The 20,218-nt window shown below is 35.3% G+C and overlaps 1 protein-coding gene across 1 annotated transcript in view; it reads right to left on the bottom strand.

The window, feature by feature from the left end:
* Positions 1-6,046: 6,046 nt before the first annotated feature.
* Positions 6,047-20,218, bottom strand: part of LOC144980607 (GTPase-activating protein skywalker-like) — a 31,828-nt gene continuing 17,656 nt past the window's right edge. The window contains 4 exon segments of the mRNA XM_078928287.1: positions 6,047-6,330; positions 8,705-8,806; positions 9,941-10,152; positions 19,596-19,754. Of these exon segments, the coding sequence (XP_078784413.1) occupies positions 6,294-6,330; positions 8,705-8,806; positions 9,941-10,152; positions 19,596-19,754 (510 nt within the window). The 3' untranslated portion in view covers positions 6,047-6,293.

Raw genomic sequence — 20,218 nt, 5'->3', positions numbered from 1 at the left:
GAAAGGGGGATGGAAGTCTTAGTCTAGTTGTTTTCAGTAGCCTTTATTGGCTTTGTGCTGCTTGTGACACTTTTAGGTCATGACAGCACCAGTTAAATAAAGAAGACAATTGGAAGGTCAAACAATTCTAGAATTACAAGTGATTTTTGTTTTTAAGGGTTTTTACGACACTTGCAACACATTAAGGTCATATCAGCGGCAGTGTTTTGTTTTTAAGGGTTTTTACGACACTTGCAACACATTAAGGTCATATCAGCGGCAGTGTTTTGTTTTTAAGGGTTTTTACGACACTTGCTACACATTAAGGTCATGTCAGCGTCAGTGTTTTGTTTTTAAGGGTTTTTACGACACTTTAAACACATTAAGGTCATGTCAGCGTCAGTGTTTTGTTTTTAAGGGTTTTTACGACACTTGCAACACATTAAGGTCATATCAGCGCCAGTGACTTTGAGGTCACCTCGCTCTCACTCACTTTGCCACGGGGCTTTGAGGTCGCCTCGCTCTTACTCACTTTGCCACGTGGCTTTGAGGTTGCCTCGCTCTCACTCACTTTGCCACGGAGGGGCTTTGAGGTCACCTCGCTCTCACTCACTTTGCCACGGGGCTTTGAGGTCGCCTCGCTCTTACTCACTTTGTCACGGGGCTTTGAGGTCACCGCGCTCTCATTCACTTTGCCAGGTCACCTCGCTCTCACTCACTTTGCCAGGTCACCTCGCTCTCACTCACTTTGCCAGGTCACCTCGCTCTCACTCACTTTGCCAGGTCGCCTCGCTCTCAGTCACTTTGCCACAGGGCACAGCAGCTGACCCCCTGGGTTATTCCAGTCTTCTCTGAATAGACCCGACAGATAAATTTCCCCTTCATAATATTTTTTATTCTAAAATGCACTTGACTGAGTTTTTCCATCACCCTTCCATGAAAGTTGTCCGACACAACCGAATAATAAATAAATAAATAAATAAATATATATATATATATATATATATATATATATATTTTATATATATATATATATATATATATAATCTGATTTTAAATAGCAGTAAAAAATACAAAACGACTGATATAATTCTAAATATAGTTACACATTTGTCATTCTGTCTGTCTCTTTTGTTTGTCTTTCTGTCTGTCGGCCATTCATAGGTGCAAATTGAAAATCACATTTTTTGAGGATAAAGAGAAAAAAAACAAAAACAAATTTGAATAGCATGAACTCAGAGAAATGAATGCATTGACCAGATTGCATTTTTGGCTTCATAGGAACTCTTAGTGTTCGAATACAATCTTTATATGTGACCCATCCTCTCAAAAAGGTCATTATGTCAGGATGGTGTGTTTGTTTTTGTTATTCATGGTTTTACGGCACTTGCAAAACATTTTGGTCATTTCAACGCCAGTAAAAAGGAAGAAAATATCTTTTATCATTTTAATTCTAAATTCGCTTTCAGAGGTCCGATTCTATTCATCCCGACATAATACCATTTTGAGAAGGTGGGTGACAATTTCTCACCATTCAATTAAGTATATAAATGCAAAATATGAGTGTCTCTTCTCCTAGTCCGTCAGAGTCGTTCGACCCGTAGGTCCGGAGTTTATCCTGGTCTCTATAGTGTGAAACGGACAATAGCAATTGCTTGTTACCTTTCGGACAGGACACCAGTCTATCACAAAGTACTTTCTACCAGATCTAACAGACCTAGCTACCCAATCACTGCTGGGTGGTTCTCCTTGCTTGTGAAGCGAGTGCTCTACCAACTGAGCTATCAGGATATCATTTTGAATGTTTTAAATCTCAGCTGGTGTGTCGTGTCCATTCTCTAAAATTTTATTTTTTTGATGAATGCCCTGGAGTCTTGTTTTCAGGGTTGATAGTTCAGGGGGCAAAAATTTACTGAACTTTTATGCAAGCTTTTATGCAAGCATATAAACCGACCTCCTTCAGGGCATTGGACTCCAGTAAAAAGACAATATGTTCTTACATTATGTCCCTGTTTAACAGGTGACTGGAGAATATACGGAATTCCGTAAATATACTGAAGATTGGCTACCTTGTAATTTCATTCAGTGTTGGGCACCATACAAATTTTATACATAATTTATCATTACGGTCAATTTTCGGATATGAACTATATTGATAGGCAGTCATTTTACATTTTTACAGTATGCTGAATAGAATGATTGATATGAAGCAGGAAATTGCTTTGAGGCAGAAAATCTAGGACTAGTAAGTAAGCAGTTTGCCCTAAATGAAAAAACCCCAAACAAACCCACCAATAGCATAAGATATGGATAAGATACAAATAAAATCAAGTCTGGTTATCTCGTCTTTGGCCAGTTCCCATCAATCCATTATCCTAATGCCGAACCCATTAAATGAAAAACAAACCATAATATATATTTTTTTTAATAAAAAAAAACCAAACTGGCCATTTGGCATTGTAGGCAGTTTGGTTGGTCTTTAGGGGTTTACGGCGCTGGCAACACATTCAGGTCGTATCAGTACCAGTCAAAAGGAAGAAAATGGGATAGTATAAGTAAGTTCTAGAATTACAATTAAAGCACCCAAGAAAAGGTAAGACAAAGGGGAATTGGTTCAAATAGGGAACAGATGTAGATTCCAAGAGCACACTATCAGTCTTAGTTTGAGATCACCTAAAAGTCTCATCCAGACACTAGAACAGGTCCCCACTAAGAGGAACACACTCAAACGTTTATAACTATACATTCAACTGTCTTCCTCCCAGCCAAGGACTCTGGCCAGGGCCAGGACAAAACTAAGTAATCCCATTCCAAGACAAAGACAGAAAACAATTGGAAGACAGATACAGGGGGATAGAAGACAAATTAAGTACCTCCTTGCCCACACTATGGGGAGGGGTGGGGGTGGGGGTCGGGAACCGAACCCAGGGGAATGACATCATCTGATTAAAACCAAAGTCACGTCATCCCATAGAGTCATAAAGCTGAATCTGCCTTCCTCAGGGAAAAAAAAACCATTAAAAAAAACAACTTTGGCTTGAGTGGATCGCCGTGTTTGAGAGTTGTTGATAGGATGATTGAAATCAATCGATGTTTGAGAGTCGAAATCTTTAAAAATATGTTGTTTTTTTTTAAAGAGTAGGGCAGTAATATCAATTTGCTTGTGATTAAATAATATAAAGATTATAGTAACAATACAGGATTGTTCTCTTAAAAATTACTATTGAGACAGAATACAAAATGAAGTTTTCTCTCACTCTTATCTTTCAGATTTTGACAACTTGCGCACATCAAATTTAATGAGATTAAAAGTAGACATCATATTGTAGACAAAATGCATAGCATTTTTTACATGTAATTTGGTTCATTTATAGTTTATATTGACTTTATACTGAAATACTGAAAATACTGAATTTTGTTGCAATGAATTTGACAACAGCCTAAAATCGAAATTTGATCTTTGAACTTTTGACTTTAAAATGTCATCAATTTTGGGATTTCAATAATTCTTTACATCATAACACAATGATCTTTAACTCAAAATACATTAGCCTTTAAAACAATGAATAATGTAAATTTACAACTAAAAACCACCAATGCTGTCAAAACACGTTAAGCACCATAAACTAAAGGCAAATTTTTACTACATCTAGAATTAACAACAAAGCTCTAAGTTTATGCATGTCACTACCAGCTGTTCTCACCCGAATAATCATTTGATGAAACCTGAAGGGCTGTAAGACCGTCATTCCACAGCCATACAACACATTAGATATCAGTAACAGAAGGGGAATTTCATCAATGGAGTGTTCTTAAAATGAATGACAATCTAAAGACGCACAAGTCAGATCTGTTAGTGGCAGCCAAAAAATTTGTGTGAAAATTTTACTCGGAGCTTGAGCCACCTATGATTTAAGTCCATAAGCTTATGTAAAGTGGAAAAAGATGAAAAAAGTAAAGGATAGTTGAGATGTTGTCGGAAAACCAAGACTTGCCTGAATTTTAACTGACAATTCATAACCAGTTCCGAAGAACATTTTCTAAGACGTTTTTGTTTTACAAGGACGCAGATTCATCGGATCTGCCAAGCTGATATTTAAAAAGTTGTCATCATCAGAAGAAGAGAATTTAAAAAAAATTATACTAAGAAACATTAAAATATAAATAACTAATTTGCATTTGCCAGAACTATATAATGCTTTAAACGCATTTGCAAATACGCTCTGGCACGAAACTTTTCTTAGGAAGTGTTCATAGGATGGAAATGGCTGGGTCACGTTCTCCGAGTGAAAAAGTCCAGACTGCCTTACACAGCACTAAGATGGTCCCAACTGGGAAAGAGAAAGAGAGGCAGACCATTAGGCACCTGGATGGGGAGGACAGTTGAAGAGGAGATGAAAGAAACTGGAAAGACATGGAATGAGCTGAGCTGGCTGGCCCAGGACAGAGACGAAAGAAGGAACTTTGTTGGCGCCTTATGTTCCACCAAGGAAACCAAAAGGTTAAAGTAAGGTTTAAACAAGCATAGAGTCTGTATACCCAACTCTATGAGGATGAGTACAGAACCGACTGGCCTGAAATAAAAATTTATGTATATACCGTCAACTGGGGTAACTCTGCCTAAAGGGGAAACTTTGCCTAAAGGGGAAACTTTGCCTAAAGGGGTAACTTTGCCTAAAGGGGAAACTTTGCCTAAAGGGGAAATTTTGCCTAAAGGGGTAACTTTGCCTAAAGGGGTAACTCTGCCTAAAGGGGTAACTCTGCCTAAAGGGGTAACTCTGCCTAAAGGGGAAACTTTACCTAAAGGGGAAACTTTGCCTAAAGGGGAAACTTTGCCTCTTGAAATTTGATCAATGACAAGAGTAATATAAAATAATCAAAAAGTTCCCACTCATGCGAGACTATGACTTTCTCCGTAATGTGGCTTATAATATCGTTTTCTATGAACCGCCAACTGGGGTAACTTTGCCTCTTGAATTTTGGACCAATAAGAGATTTTTTATTTCTGTGGCAATTATTTCCTTTGATAAAAATTCAAGTCTTTTAACGGATACAATACAGGCAACAAAGCTGAGATGATTCAAAATGTTCCAAATTCACAAAGGCAAAGTTTCCCCTTGAGGCCAAGTTACCCCAATTGATGGGTATGTCGATCTGTAACAGGAGCCAAAAATTTCACAAATCGGCAAATTTTTCACAGTGAATGGCAAGTCTGATCTCTGAATATAAAAAGGTTTTTATCCAGTTGCTGATACGCATTATTTTACGATACGAGGGGTTAGTTAGAATTATCACCCTGAATACAATATAATGAGAATCCAGGTGAAAACAGCAGTCTTACTAATATCTAAAACATCCACCAGATCCAATAGCACATTGTACACAGACAACATTGTTTTCATAGTTTAAAAAATAATGAATAATTAAATGTATGAATAATCAAATAAATAAATAAATAAATAAATAAATAAATAAATAAATAAATAAATAATAAATAAATAAATAAATAAAATAAATCAATCAATCAAAATCTATAAGTAGAACAGTTCAACCTCTGTTTAAGTCTGTTTATACTGACTCTGCAATTCCATGATCAATCACCAATGCAGAACAGTTGACATCCATTGGTGCAGATTTAAAAGCTAAGTAATAGTAGTAGTAGTAGTAGTAGTAGTAGTAGTAGTAGTAGTAGTAGTAGTAGTAGTAGTAGTAGTAGTAGTAGTAGTAGTAGTAGTAGTAGTAGTAATAATAATAATAATAATAATTGATAATAATAATAATGATAATAATAATAATATAATAATAATAATAATAATAATAATAATAATAATAATAATAATAATAATAATAAATAACAATAACAATAATAATAATAATAATAATAATAATAAAAATAATAATAATAATAATAATAATAATAATAATAATAAATAATAATAATAAATAATAACAATAAAAATAATAACAATAATAATAAAATAATAATAATAATAATAATAATAATAATAATAATAATAATAATAATAATAATAATAATTGTAATAATAATAACAATGGATGAATACAATAATAATAATGACAGTCATTCACAGAAAACTTGAGCATATTACATCTGGCCCGAGAAAGAGTCTTGAATCCATTATATCAGTCGTAACACTTCCCCAAACTGGGCCTCTAGCCTGAATAAGCGCCAGATCCGTTCCACGAGGTTGTCCACAAAATCCATTCTTGAATCCGTCCATTCACAATTCCACATTTCAACTATCCAGCCATGCATCCATCCACACATTTATCCAATTTCACGACATCCGCCATCAATCCACGAAGCCATACACTTGTACAACACTGCAACTGTGGATACAAACATGGATAATAATAATAATATCATATGTTACAGTGAATGACATTATCAACCATACACTTGTACAACACTGCAACTGTGGATACAAACATGGATAATAATAATAATAATAATAATATAAAATGTTACAGTGAATGACATAATCAGTCGGATGGTGAAAAGGTTTGAACTGAGATATTGCCAAGTTTAGTTAGAAGGCCAATTTTTATCCAAAATGATTTCTTGTCATAAATGATTAAATCAACCCTTTTTGTACATCTTCGGGAAATATCAAAGCTTGATTTCACTTCTAAATATTTTTTTACAGCTAGTCAAGTTGAAAATAGGAAATTTGAGAAAAGTTCCTGGATATCTTTCCCATACATTAGACAATAACTTCATGAAAAATCACCCGATTTACTTCAAAAAAGATTAAAATGTTCGAGTGAGCATATTCTTTGAGAAAATGCAAACAAATGCAAATCCAAAATTTTCACCTTCCGACGGATTATGTCATGCACTGACACATATAATATATTTACATAGCATCAATCCAGCGTTGCAGCAGCTCTAGGCGCACATTGACAAGAGATGAAATCATACACGCTACACATAACAATGACACAAATCAGGTATTATGGACTACTTATATATACACACAGTTCTACACATAATACTGTTAGGACAAAGAAGAGTTCATCACATGTATTTTTAGGTACGTTTTGAATGTAACCTCAGACGAAAATGCCTTACTTCTTACATCTAATGGCAGTGAATTCCGGACATTTGGGGCGGCATGAGAAAATGCCCTGTCAGAAAATGAATGTTTATGTTTTCAAGGATATTGTTTTGTTTGTTTATCTTTAGATTTTATGTGCTTCACAAACTTTTAGGTAATTTCAGCACCAAATAAAAAAGAAAACGGTTTTTGCATGTCACTTGCGACATTATTTTAATTTTATTTTTACAGAACCTGTAAAAAGGAATGTGATAGGGGTAAGGCTGTATATCTGAGATTAAAAGCACCAAAGAAAAAGTAAGACAAAGGGGAACTGGTCGATATTTAAAAAAAAAAAAAAATTGAGCTTTTATATATTGCAATATCCACTTAATGTGCTCAAAGCGCTTTACAAGGGGTCCCTGGTCAACAGCAACAAATAACATGTAGGGGCATGCCACCTGTTAGGCGATATTACAATTTTTCGGACAAAGACAACGCAGTTAATGGCCAGGTACTCATTTTACACCCGAGTACGGTGAGAGAATGTGAGTAAAGTGTCTTTTCCAAGGACTCAACAATGCGCCAAGCGAGGCTCGAACCCAGGACCTTCCGATCAAACTAGACCACATAGCTGCACCTAAAAGGTCCATCCAGATACAAGCAAAGAATTCTGCTATGAAGGATACATTCAACTTCTTACAGAGTACAATATAATTAAAACTAAATAATATAATATGACAGGACAAAGAGATGATTTCTGTGGCCGATCTGGTTTTTTAGTACCTAATGTATTTTTGTTTTTATTGCTTGTTGCTGTTGGCTGAAGAAGGGGTTAAAGCCTGAAATGTTCCGTGTTTGGTATTTTGTTGGGTTTTTTTTTGAGCTGTTATGTTTATTTTTATTTGTTACTTGATACAGTCCACAGCTTCTAGCAGCTTAGTCTCACCCATTTTAAGGCGTTGATGGCAACGCATTGAAGACTTATCAGTGCCAGTAAAAAGAAAGAGAATGGGATGGTCAAAAAATTATAGATTTAAAATGAGAGTTCACAATTTGGTTTGAATTTCATTATCCAACCAAGGTTAAACTGATGAGAATGAAGTCTCACCATAGGGTTTTTCAAAATGACTTTGTATTGGGAGTTTTTTTGTGGCAAATGTTACGAAAATGACCTTTTTGGTACAGCCTCGTCTATGCTTTTTGTTTGTTTTTATGGGTTTTACGGCACTTGCGACAAATTTAGGTCATATCAGCATCCGTAAAAAGGATGAAAATTAATTATAATCAAATCACGTATTTAAATCTTTGTTCAGAAAACTCGTCTTTCTAATAATGATCTATTAAAATGACCCTCATCTGGTCAAGTAAGAACTCTCAAACCTGGGACTTCGAGTGAAGGATGAGTTTTCTGGCCAAAATTTTCAAAATGTGTTTGGTTGTTTTTTTTTTGTTTTTTTCAGAGTGCAGCAGAGTGGTTGATGAGTCCTTGTGAGATTGTAATCATGACGTTACTTACAATGTTTACACCAGACTTCAGTCTATTTGAGGGTCATTTTCATTGATGAATGAATATTTGAAGGATGAGTTTTTTGGCCAAAATTTTAAACACAAATTTTTTTTGTGGGTTTTAAACATTTTTGATAGCACAGCAGTACAGATCTTACCAAAAGTCTTCCTGTGAACAGAGCGGGTCATTGTTGAACGTGTCGCAGCGCGTGGATCGACATCGATTCATCATGGCATCCAGTTGGATGGCCTCCCCATTCCTGCACAGACAAATTGGAAAAAAATGCAAGATTTAAAGCATAAGGGGGGACGAAAATATAAGAGCAAGTGTGAAAATGAATGACCTGAATGTTTTCTGCGGCATATAATAATAATAATAATAATAATAATAGTAATAATAATAATAATAATAATAATAATAACAATAATAATAATAATAGTATACTTTATTCATCCAAAAAAAATGGAAATTCATTTACAGACGTGGTATGCATGAAAATGTATAAACACAAAGTTGAGAATATATGGCGACAATGTATACATATATAATATATCCAAATGCACAAAAATGTAAAAATATACAACCAGGAACCAATAGCAACACTTTATATATTAATTTGATAAATTGAGATAGGCCATATCTCTGGCCTTTAGTCCGAAATGCCAACTACTTCATGATACATTGTTGTTGTTATGTCGTATATTCATCTAGCCTGCTAAATATCTTATCTTTGACCTTGAGCCATGAAAAACACACAATGTAATTTCCTGTTTTGGATTCATAAAGTTCATCTTTTCTTAAAAAATCATTTCAAGGGTACCGATAGCTAAGTTGATAAAGCACCCACTCCACATGCAAAGGGACTTGAGATCGATCCCAGGTCATCGAGATTTTTTTGAGACCCCCAAACACTCAAATTCAAAATCTGAACCATTCTCAACTTCTTTCATTTAACATCTTATTCTTCCAATACAAACCAGCTGACTAAGCATTATCTTAAAACCAACTACACATGTATTATTGATCTCTGTGTTCTTCATATATTTGTAAACATATTATTATTATTATTATGATTATGATTATGATTATTATTATGATTATGATTATTATTATTATCATCATTATTATTATTATCATCATCATTATTCTTATTATCATATTCATAATCATTGATATTATCATATTGTTATTATTATTCTTATTCTTCTTATTATTATTACCATTATTATTATTATCATCATCATTATTATTATTATTATTAATACTGTTAATACTTTTATAATCATCACTATTAATATCATTATCAGTATTATAGTAATTATTATTATCATTATCATCATAATATACGCACGGATGACACTCCACCAAGAAAAGAATACTACAAATGTCTTACCCACTTCCCACAATCAGTATGGAGTCATCGGCTGCCATGTAGAGATCGGAGGACCAACCGGTGGGGGACCCATCAACCCCCACCCATGGGTACCTCTTGACGGCCGGTTTCATGGTGAACACAAACGTCTCTCCTGTCCCGAAGAAGGATGTGTTCGGTTTGTTCTTCTCCCTCCTCACATTCCAAGAGGCCGAACAAAAGGCTCCAAAGATCTGTGTGAGTGTGTGTTCAATCAAATAATTATTCATGGAACATGCATGCATACTACAAATGCATATTCTTCTGCTTCTTCCTCTATTATTATTATTATTATTATTATTATTATTATAATATTATTATTATTATCATTATCATTATCATTATCATTATATTATTTTATTATTATTATTATTATTATTATTATTTATATTATTATTATTATTATTATTATTATTATTATTATTATTATTATTATATTATTATTATTATATTATTATTTATTATATTATTATTATTATTATTATATTATTATTATATATTTATTTTATTATTATTATTATATTATTATTATTATTATTATTCATTATTGTACAGTGACGCCAATTTAAACTTGGCTCACAAGAATTTCAGACACCACTCGGAGGAATTGCTGAAATAGCTAGGGGAATTAGGGTAAAATTGTGCAAATTAGTGATGAAAGCACCAAATTTGGTACAAAGTAACTTGAGACCACTATTAATCGATGTTGATATAGAACCACATTGAGAAATTCCTCTAACAGAGTAAAATAGGGAGATGAAAATCCGCCTATATGAGCTATATTAAAACAAAGGGACGTAATCCATGAAATATTTGTTGACAATTCGGCGCTTTAAAAATATATTATTTTTAGCCCGTGTAAGTGATTAATTATTTTGGCTTAAATAATTATCATTGTTAACAATGTGCCTATATGTGATATAGGACCGTATGGGCCGGTAGTATAGCTTTATTATGAGAACTGGAAGGGGGGTAGTGGGAGAGGAGGAGATGGTGCTGGTATTAGTTTTACTTGTGTTGTGTTGGTCGTCATCGTGGTGAAGATGATGATGGAAGTGATGTTGGTGATAATGATGATGATGAGGTGATTGTGGTGATAATAGTTGTGATGATGGTGATGATGTTGATGAGGTGGTGGTGGTGGTGGTGGTGATTTTGGTAGTGATGATGATGATGATGATGGAGATGATGATGACGGAGACGATGATGATCAGGATGATGTTGATGATGATGTTGTGGTGGTGGTGATGGTAGTGGTAGTGATGATGATGATGATGATGATGATGATGATGATGATGATGATGATGATGATGATGAGGTGATTATGGAGATAGTAGTATTGATAATGGTGGTGGGGATGATGATGAGGTGGTAGTGATCGTGGTAGCGGTGATGGTGACGATGATGTTGATGATGATGATGTTGATGATGATGATGATGACGATGATGATAATGATGATGATGATGAGTATGGTGATGATGAGGTGGTGGTGGTGGTGGTGGTGATAGTAGTAGTGATTATGGTGATGTTGGTAACTATTGATTTCGAAAATGAAAGACTTTCTTGGTGACGTATATTAACATTTTTAGATGATTAGGATCCAACAAAAATCATATTTATTAGACAAATGTCTGTGGAACACATTTTTGTTGGGGGGCTTGAGAGAATTCAACAGCAGCCTGTTCTAGTTTATTCCGATCTCTTTGAATTATTTTAACGGCGCATGATAAGCCCATTACCTCGTTTTATTTTTTATGATTTTTTAATAATACCTAATGTTTCTATTAAAGGGTAAAACGCTCTTTAAGTTGGCTCCAAGGAATTTCGCGATCTCACTCGGAATATTGGCTGAAATAGATAGGGAATTAGGCAAATATTCACAATTCTGATTGAAAGCACAATTTGGTAATCGGAACTTGAGACCTCTATTTCTTTCTTTAGATCCCTTGAGATCTCCTTCTTAACTGACTTAATGATTCGAATTTCTCCTTATTAGCTATTTAAATATAAAGGGTAGTAATCATGAAATATTGTAGGACAATTCGGTCGAAACAAATGATAAATTTAGCACGTCTAAAGGATTAATATTTTGCATTAAAATAATATCAATTGTAATGTCTATAGGATTAGAATCATTTGGTAAATCATTTACCATTATCTGGAACTGAAAGGGGAGTGGAACATGAGAGAAGTGACGTATGATTATTGGTTTGTTTGAGTCGTACAATCGATGAAAGAGATGGCAAGTATGGTGATAATATGAGTGAGGGTTGTGAGGATAGTTGGTCTATGGTGATTCTTATGAAGTGATGGTGCGTGGTGGATTTGTCGATGGATATAATGAGATATTGGGATGAGCAGCCTTTTGTAAGACATCAGGATGATGTTGAGATATTTTGATGGCCTTGGTTGATAATTAAAGCGAAGTGAGATGATATGACATGCAATAGATATATGATGATGATGAGTACAAAGATATAGGATGATAGAGTATAAAGGTAGATGACGCTAGACTGGAAAGACTGCATTGCGTAACATGGCGAGAGGCAACTCCACCTGGTGATTTTGAGAGAATTATCGATGACAAAGAACATAAAAGAGAATGCTATAGTTATATGTGTGTCGGACTGGTGATAGTGGGTAAGGTTATGGTGATTCGATATTGATTTCCGAAATAAAGATTAATTGGAGTATCATTAAAATATTAAGTATTAAATTCGTCAACAAATCATATTATTAGACAAAGTCTGTGAACATATTTCTGGGCTTGAGAATTAACAGACAGCGTTAGTAGTTTAACATACTTTTTGAATTTTTTAAAGGCGCAGGTAGCATACCTCGTTGTCACTTTACATGGAAGCTGGTTCAAGAAATTACAAGTTGCTTATTGAAGGCTACACATCTTCCTTCTGGTTTGCTGGTACCCTGAGCTGTTCCTTGAACTTTGGTAACTCCATGATAAACCATTCGGCTCTTGCTATGCACTTGATTATCCAGGTAATTTATGCTCTCTCTCTCTCTCTCTCTCTCTCTCTCTCTCTCTCTCTCTCTCTCTCTCTCTCTCTCTCTTTGCTCGTTCTTACTTGAATGTTTTTATATATAGCATGTCCAGAAAGGAGCGCTTTGTGAAACACAACAATAACAACTTTCAACAACCTAACAGAAAACATGAATAAAACAACTCCAATCAGATGCTAATTATAAGACTTTAGTAAACATTTGATAAAGTCATTTACCATACTCTGGCTATTAAACTGCGGAGATATGGAATCATGAGTAAACACACGACTGGATAATGGATTTTCTCACTAATCGTAAACAACTGAAAGAGCAATGTCAGACTCAGCTCCAGTACTACAGGTGTGTCCCTAGGTACCGTACTGGGTCCCCTCTTGTTCCTTATCTACATCAATGATTTGCCTGAAAGATTGTCGCTAGGAACTCAACTGAGACTATTTGCGGATGACAGCCTTTTGTACAGACCAATAAGGCATAAGAAAGATTCAGAAATTCTTCATCGGGACCTTGGTTCCAGAAAATTACCAACAAAAGGAAGATAATACACAATACACCACAACTCACTATAAGAAGTCACCAAAGCAAAATATCTCGGAGTAACGATAAACAATCGCCTGACCTGGAAAGACCACATTGCAAACATATGCAAGAAGGCAAACTCCACCTGGGATTCTTGAGAAGAAACCTTTCGGCTACAAAGTAACCATAAAAGAGAAATGCTATAAAGTTTATGTTAGACCAACACTCGAGTAAAGCGGTAAGGTATGGGATCCCGATCATACCTCCGAAATTAGGTAAATAGAATCAATCCAAAAAAAAGCTATAAAATTCGTTCAACAAAATCCTCAAACAAATCAAAGTCATATATGACACCCCATTTGGAACCATTGAAGGAAAGGAGAGAGAAGAATAAACTAAATGTATTTTACAAAGGTCAGGTCAGGTGTCATTACACGGTCTCCAACAGAACAAGAGGAAACCTGGCAAATTTATGTTGCCACAATCTAGAGTGGACTACCATCTTCAGTCGTTTCTGCCCTCAACTATACGACTTAAGAACAATTTGGATAACTCCCAGTAAAACAATTGGGTAAGCTGCTGCTGAGCCTTCCACAGGAAGTTTCTGCTTTCTCTCTCTCTCTCTCTCTCTCTCTCTCTCTCTCTCTCTCTCTCTCTCTCTCTCTCTCTCTTTGCTCTGTTCTATACTTGAATGATTTATATATAGCGTGACTCCAGAAAGGAGCGCTTTTGTGAAACACAACGAATAACAACTTTCAACAACCTAACAGAAAACATGAATAAAACAACTCCAGTCAGATGCTATATTATAAGACTTTAGTAAATCATTTGATAAAGTCATTTACCATACTCTGGCTATTAAACTGCGGAGATATGGAATCATGAGTAACACACACGACTGGATAATGGATTTTCTCACTAATCGTAAACAACTGAAAGAGCAATGTCAGACTCAGCTCCAGTACTACAGGTGTGTCCCTAGGTACCGTACTGGGTCCCCTCTTGTTCCTTATCTACATCAATGATTTGCCTGAAAGATTGTCGCTAGGAACTCAACTGAGACTATTTGCGGATGACAGCCTTTTGTACAGACCAATAAGGCATAAGAAAGATTCAGAAATTCTTCATCGGGACCTTGGTTCCAGAAAATTACCAACAAAAGGAAGATAATACACAATACACCACAACTCACTATAAGAAGTCACCAAAGCAAAATATCTCGGAGTAACGATAAACAATCGCCTGACCTGGAAAGACCACATTGCAAACATATGCAAGAAGGCAAACTCCACCCTGGGATTCTTGAGAAGAAACCTTTCGGCTACAAAGTAACCATAAAAGAGAAATGCTATAAAGTTTATGTTAGACCAACACTCGAGTAAAGCGGTAAGGTATGGGATCCCGATCATACCTCCGAAATTAGGTAAATAGAATCAATCCAAAAAAAAGCTATAAAATTCGTTCAACAAAATCCTCAAACAAATCAAAGTCATATATGACACCCCATTTGGAACCATTGAAGGAAAGGAGAGAGAAGAATAAACTAAATGTATTTTACAAAGGTCAGGTCAGGTGTCATTACACGGTCTCCAACAGAACAAGAGGAAACCTGGCAAATTTATGTTGCCACAATCTAGAGTGGACTACCATCTTCAGTCGTTTCTGCCCTCAACTATACGACTTAAGAACAATTTGGATAACTCCCAGTAAAACAATTGGGTAAGCTGCTGCTGAGCCTTCCACAGGAAGTTTCTGCTTTCTCTCTCTCTCTTCTCTCTCTCTCTCTCTCTCTCTCTCTCTCTCTCTCTCTCTCTCTCTCTCTCTTTGCTCTGTTCTATACTTGAATGTTTTATATATAGCATGACTCCAGAAAGGAGCGCTTTTGTGAAACACAACGAATAACAACTTTCAACAACCTAACAGAAAACATGAATAAAACAACTCCAGTCAGATGCTATATTATAAGACTTTAGTAAATCATTTGATAAAGTCATTTACCATACTCTGGCTATTAAACTGCGGAGATATGGAATCATGAGTAACACACACGACTGGATAATGGATTTTCTCACTAATCGTAAACAACTGAAAGAGCAATGTCAGACTCAGCTCCAGTACTACAGGTGTGTCCCTAGGTACCGTACTGGGTCCCCTCTTGTTCCTTATCTACATCAATGATTTGCCTGAAAGATTGTCGCTAGGAACTCAACTGAGACTATTTGCGGATGACAGCCTTTGTACAGACCAATAAGGCATAAGAAAGATTCAGAAATTCTTCATCGGGACCTTGGTTCCAGAAAATTACCAACAAAAGGAAGATAATACACAATACACCACAACTCACTATAAGAAGTCACCAAAGCAAAATATCTCGGAGTAACGATAAACAATCGCCTGACCTGGAAAGACCACATTGCAAACATATGCAAGAAGGCAAACTCCACCCTGGGATTCTTGAGAAGAAACCTTTCGGCTACAAAGTAACCATAAAAGAGAAATGCTATAAAGTTTATGTTAGACCAACACTCGAGTAAAGCGGTAAGGTATGGGATCCCGATCATACCTCCGAAATTAGGTAAATAGAATCAATCCAAAAAAAAGCTATAAAATTCGTTCAACAAAATCCTCAAACAAATCAAAGTCATATATGACACCCCATTTGGAACCATTGAAGGAAAGGAGAGAGAAGAATAAACTAAATGTATTTTACAAAGGTCAGGTCAGGTGTCATTACACGGTCTCCAACAGAACAAGAGGAAACCTGGCAAATTTATGTTGCCACAATCTAGAGTGGACTACCATCTTCAGTCGTTTCTGCCCTCAACTATACGACTTAAGAACAATTTGGATAACTCCCAGTAAAACAATTGGGTAAGCTGCTGCTGAGCCTTCCACGGGAAGTTTCTGCTTGAAGAGGTAGAGGAAGAAGAAGAAACAATTTCAGCAACAGCAAAACTAGAACTTTGTTTGTTTTGGTAATATTCAGCATTTTTTATGTTCATAAAACGGACATGACAAATCTTCTGAAAATGAACTTCCTGCGCAATCAAATCGCTTTTTGAGAATATGGAGAGAATCTGGACATCGTTTATAATTTCTGCAGCCACGCAGATATTTTCGTTCATGTCTTTTGTCGTTATTGAATGGAGGGAAGCTTCATCTTATTGTTGCAAAGCATACAATGTGTCCTATTTCTTGTGATAACGTCATCTGAGGGAAAACGCATATTCTGCCTCCTTTGACAGTGGGATGATGAGAGATTGTTTAGATCGGGATAATTTGACAAGTTTTCTTGTGATTTCTCATTTTTCACAACGAGCCTTCTGATTTTTTGTGGCCGTATATCAAGAGCGACAAAATTTGTGCCATTTGGTATCATTTTGCTTCAGGACCTCCAGTGTATCCTCAGAGCGGTCTTCAACAGACAAATCTAGCTTGTCACTATCATTTGCTAATCCGTTAAAAGTCTTAACACCATAGCTGGTAGAACGCTACGCTACCAAAGTCACGTACCATTAAACCACAAGATTTCCGCTTTGACAGAGGTGGGCATTCTAATTTTATTTTATTTTTACCTCTTGACAAATTAATCATTTTGACCAATCCACCCCAATACTGCAATTTGCCATTATATAATTGTTAGTAGTTAGTACAAGATTTAGTACATTGTCAACGCCATGATTTAATGGGTTAAGTTACTTTATCACGGGATTGTTGGTGATGGGGTTGAGGCGGTTCATGGTGGTCATGTTAAAGAGGATGATGATACGGACATTTCAACCTGATATTTGATTTGAACCATATTATTACATATCTGTATTGAATTAGTGTGACACATAAACATTGATGCTTAAGCGATATCTAGGTGCTCGGTATGCTGCTAATGATGATGATGATGATGATGATGATGATTATTATTATTATATATTTATTATTATTATTATTATTATTATTATTATTATTATTATTATTATTATTATTATTATTATTATTATTATATTATTATTATTATATCATTATTATCATAATCATCATCATCATCATCATCATCATTATTATTATTATTATTGTTATTATTATTATTATTATTATTTTATTATTATTATTATTATTATTATTATTATTATTATTATTATTATTATTATTATTATTATTTTATTATATTATTATTATTATTATTATTATTATTATTATTATTATTATTATTATTATTATTATTATTATTATGAGGTGGGTAAAAGGCGACAGAGTTCAAGTAGACACCGTTTCGTGACCTCGCCGACCCGAAAGCAGACGACGCAACTAGCAACCGCAGAATGCGATGTATTGTTTATAGATATCTTCACATGAGCGGGAGTCTATTATTTTCAAATAATTCTAATTTAATAAGACATTAAGAAAATAAAGATTATACTCTTTGAAAGCTATCGGAATATACAAAAGATATGAGAGGGAAAAAAAATCATGTTTATTTTTTGTTTCTCTCGTATTCGTATTCGACCACCAAAACTTTGATTTCTTTGATTTCACAATCTCATGTTCCGCGTTCCAATGCCGGGAAAATTTGAAATAACCAAATTGATACCTAAACTTTTGGTTTAAAACAAATACTTTTTAAAATTATGTTACTCTCTTGGTAAATGAATGAATTTGATAAGTTGTATGTTATGAATAAATGATAAGTTATACTTCCGATTTCGATTTAAATAACAAGGTACATTATGTGTACTCGGTACCGATGACGTAGTCTGTGACCTTTTGACACCAAAGCAAAATGTCGTTGTGAAGGTGGCAAGTTTCATCACCACCGTGAATTTTTACACGATTTAAATTGCTGATATCTCAGCTCTTGGAGTGATGAGAAAGTGGTTCTATATCACAATTTAAACCTTAGAGCACAAACTTTTTTTCATAAAAAATTCATGCTTTCATCACTAATTTGCACAATTCGGGGGTTTTATGTCCCTAATTCCCCTAGGTAAAAGAGGAATTTCAACACACAAGAAAAGGGAATTGGGATGGTATTTGGCACTGTGTTTACATACTGTATAGTTCTAATGAGATAATGATTAGAACTACATTATGATTTATATAAACATAATGCCAAATACAATCCCAAAGTTTCCTTATTTCAAATGAAGCAAAGCTCCAAAACCTAATGGTAGTAGTTGTAGTAGTAGTGGTAGTGATGATGATGAAGTGATAGTGGTTGTTGTAGTAGTAGTGGTAGTAAGTGATGATGACGATGTGGTGGTTGTAGTAGTAGTGGTAGTGATGAAGATGAAGTGATAGTGGTTGTTGTAGTAGTAGTGGTAGTGATGATGATGAAGTGATAGTGGTGGTTGTAGTAGTAGTGGTAGTGATGATGATGAAGTGATAGTGGTTGTTGTAGTAGTAGTGGTAGTAAGTGATGATGACGATGTGGTGGTTGTAGTAGTAGTGATAGTGATGATGATGATGATGATGTGATAGTGGTTTTTGTAGAAGTCGTAGTAGCAATGATGATGTGGTGATGGTGGTGGTTGTGTAGTAGTGGTAGTGATGATGATGTGGTGGTGGTTGTAGTAGTTTTAGTGGTTGTGATAATGATGTGGTGGTGGTTGTAGTAGTAGTGGTAATGATGATGTGGTGGTGGTGGTTGTTGTAGTAGTGGTAATGATGATGTGGTGGTGGTGGTGGTTATAGTAGTAGTGGTAGTGATGATGTGGTGGTGGTGGTTGTAGTAGTTTTAGTGGTTGTGATAATGATGTGGTGGTGGTTATACTAGTAGTGGTAGTGATGATGTGGTGGTGGTGGTTGTAGCCCTGACATAATATAACCCTACCACGGGCATTGCATAGTTGAGTCCTTGGAAAAGGCTCTTTTTACTCATTCTTTCAACAAACTCAGATAGAAAATGAGCACCTGGCCGTTGACAACATTGTCTCTGTCGAAAAGTAAAAGATTGTAATATCACATTTCAGACGTCATATCTCGTCCAACATATTTAGTGCTGCTGTTGGCTTGGGACCCTTTGTAAACCATTTTGAGCACATTTTAGAGAATATTGTCCTCTATAAAAGATCACCTGCAATTTCAAATGATTTATCGATTACGTACCTCGTCTTTGTCCGTTTTGATAACCAGCAGGGTTTGTTCTGCAAACTCAGATTTTCCAAACAAAGTTCTAAGAGTGATGCCGTGTTCGTCTGACGTGTACAGCAAGGTCGGAGTCTTCAAGGTCAGCCGTTTGGGGATCCAGCTCCATATTGTGTTGATCTAGGCGAGAAAGAAGGATGATAAACTATGTTTGAAAAAAATAATATTTAAACAGCTCATTCAAATCACATCTTGGACCTCAATATATCTCCCCTCTAAAAAACTTACATCAAATTATGTTTTCATTGGGGTTTTTTTGTTGTTGTTGGCTGAAGGAGAGCTTTGAGCCCAAAACGTTCTGTGCTTTTTATTTTGTTCTTTTATGAAGGTGTTACATTCAATTTTGTTAATTACTTTTTACACACACACACACACACGTACACACACACACACACACACACACATATATAGGAAAAAAAATGCGAGTCCCATGCCTAACTCAGGTAATGGGGTGTTGTACTGTTGACTGTGTAAATCTATTAAGTTTCAGTCTTCACAGGTACAGCCAGAAAAAACCATCATCATCATCTGTCACCCAGGAATAAAGCAACATCCACTGACAAACACTCCCCAAATTTCTCCTA

The sequence above is a fragment of the Berghia stephanieae genome, chromosome 10 (genome assembly GCF_034508935.2).
Source record: "Berghia stephanieae isolate SIO BIC M18660-M18661 chromosome 10, UCSD_Bste_1.3, whole genome shotgun sequence".
Taxonomy (NCBI): Eukaryota; Metazoa; Mollusca; class Gastropoda; order Nudibranchia; family Aeolidiidae; genus Berghia; species Berghia stephanieae.
This window is presented reverse-complemented; position numbering and strand designations above follow the sequence as displayed.